Here is a 686-nt window from a genome sequence, read left to right as displayed (position 1 = left end):
TCACTCTCCGACATCACGATACACACACTGAGGAAGGGAGACTGTGGTCACTTTCGAGTGTTTGTTAAGCCTCGACTTCCCCGTCATCATCGTGAACACAAGCCTTATCGAAGCCTGGTGCTCGGGCATCGTCGAGCGAGATGATGTAGCGTAAGCAACAGTGTGTTGGAGTGTGAAAGCGACCGACGCAACGCTCGCCCATGGTGTCGACGCTTTATACATAATCATATCAACTTTGGCATGGCGTCGACGCCCGACCTTGGAGTAGCGTTCCATCTACACGTACTTACACCCACAGGATCAGTCTGGTTTCGGCAATATCGACGCCATACCTCGTGCCGCTACGGTCAACATGAATATTGTGTGTTGTTATAACGAAGGCCTTGCCGTCTGAGCATTATCATATTGAATAAGATTTTGATGTGTAACGAGGTGAAGATCAATCTTAGTGACCGCTTCTTCATTGGCTCATTGCCTTCCGCGGCGACGACGAGCATAAGAACAAGTGCTGGGCCTCTTCTTCAAACGTTTTTGGTACGAGTGGGAATCTGAGTTACGATGCTTCCAAAATTACTGAGGGTTGAGTCGCTTTCCTAAATTCTGAGATGGCGTCCCAGATTTAGGTCTGTGACAGCAATCTGAGCTGCGGACGGCATAGCTAACACAGTACTCAATAGGGCTGCTCA

At 49.1% G+C, this 686-nt stretch overlaps 1 protein-coding gene across 1 annotated transcript; it reads right to left on the bottom strand.

The window, feature by feature from the left end:
• On the bottom strand, positions 1-276 carry PPTG_24993 (hypothetical protein; the record flags this gene model as incomplete). The annotated part of the gene is made up of 1 exon (XM_008919100.1): positions 1-276. The coding sequence occupies one exon, from the start codon at positions 274-276 to the stop codon at positions 1-3; it is 276 nt and encodes a 91-aa protein (XP_008917348.1).
• Between the last annotated feature and the right edge of the window lie 410 nt (positions 277-686).

This window comes from Phytophthora parasitica, assembly GCF_000247585.1.
Source record: "Phytophthora parasitica INRA-310 unplaced genomic scaffold supercont2.495, whole genome shotgun sequence".
NCBI lineage: Eukaryota > Oomycota > Peronosporomycetes > Peronosporales > Peronosporaceae > Phytophthora > Phytophthora nicotianae.
This window is presented reverse-complemented; position numbering and strand designations above follow the sequence as displayed.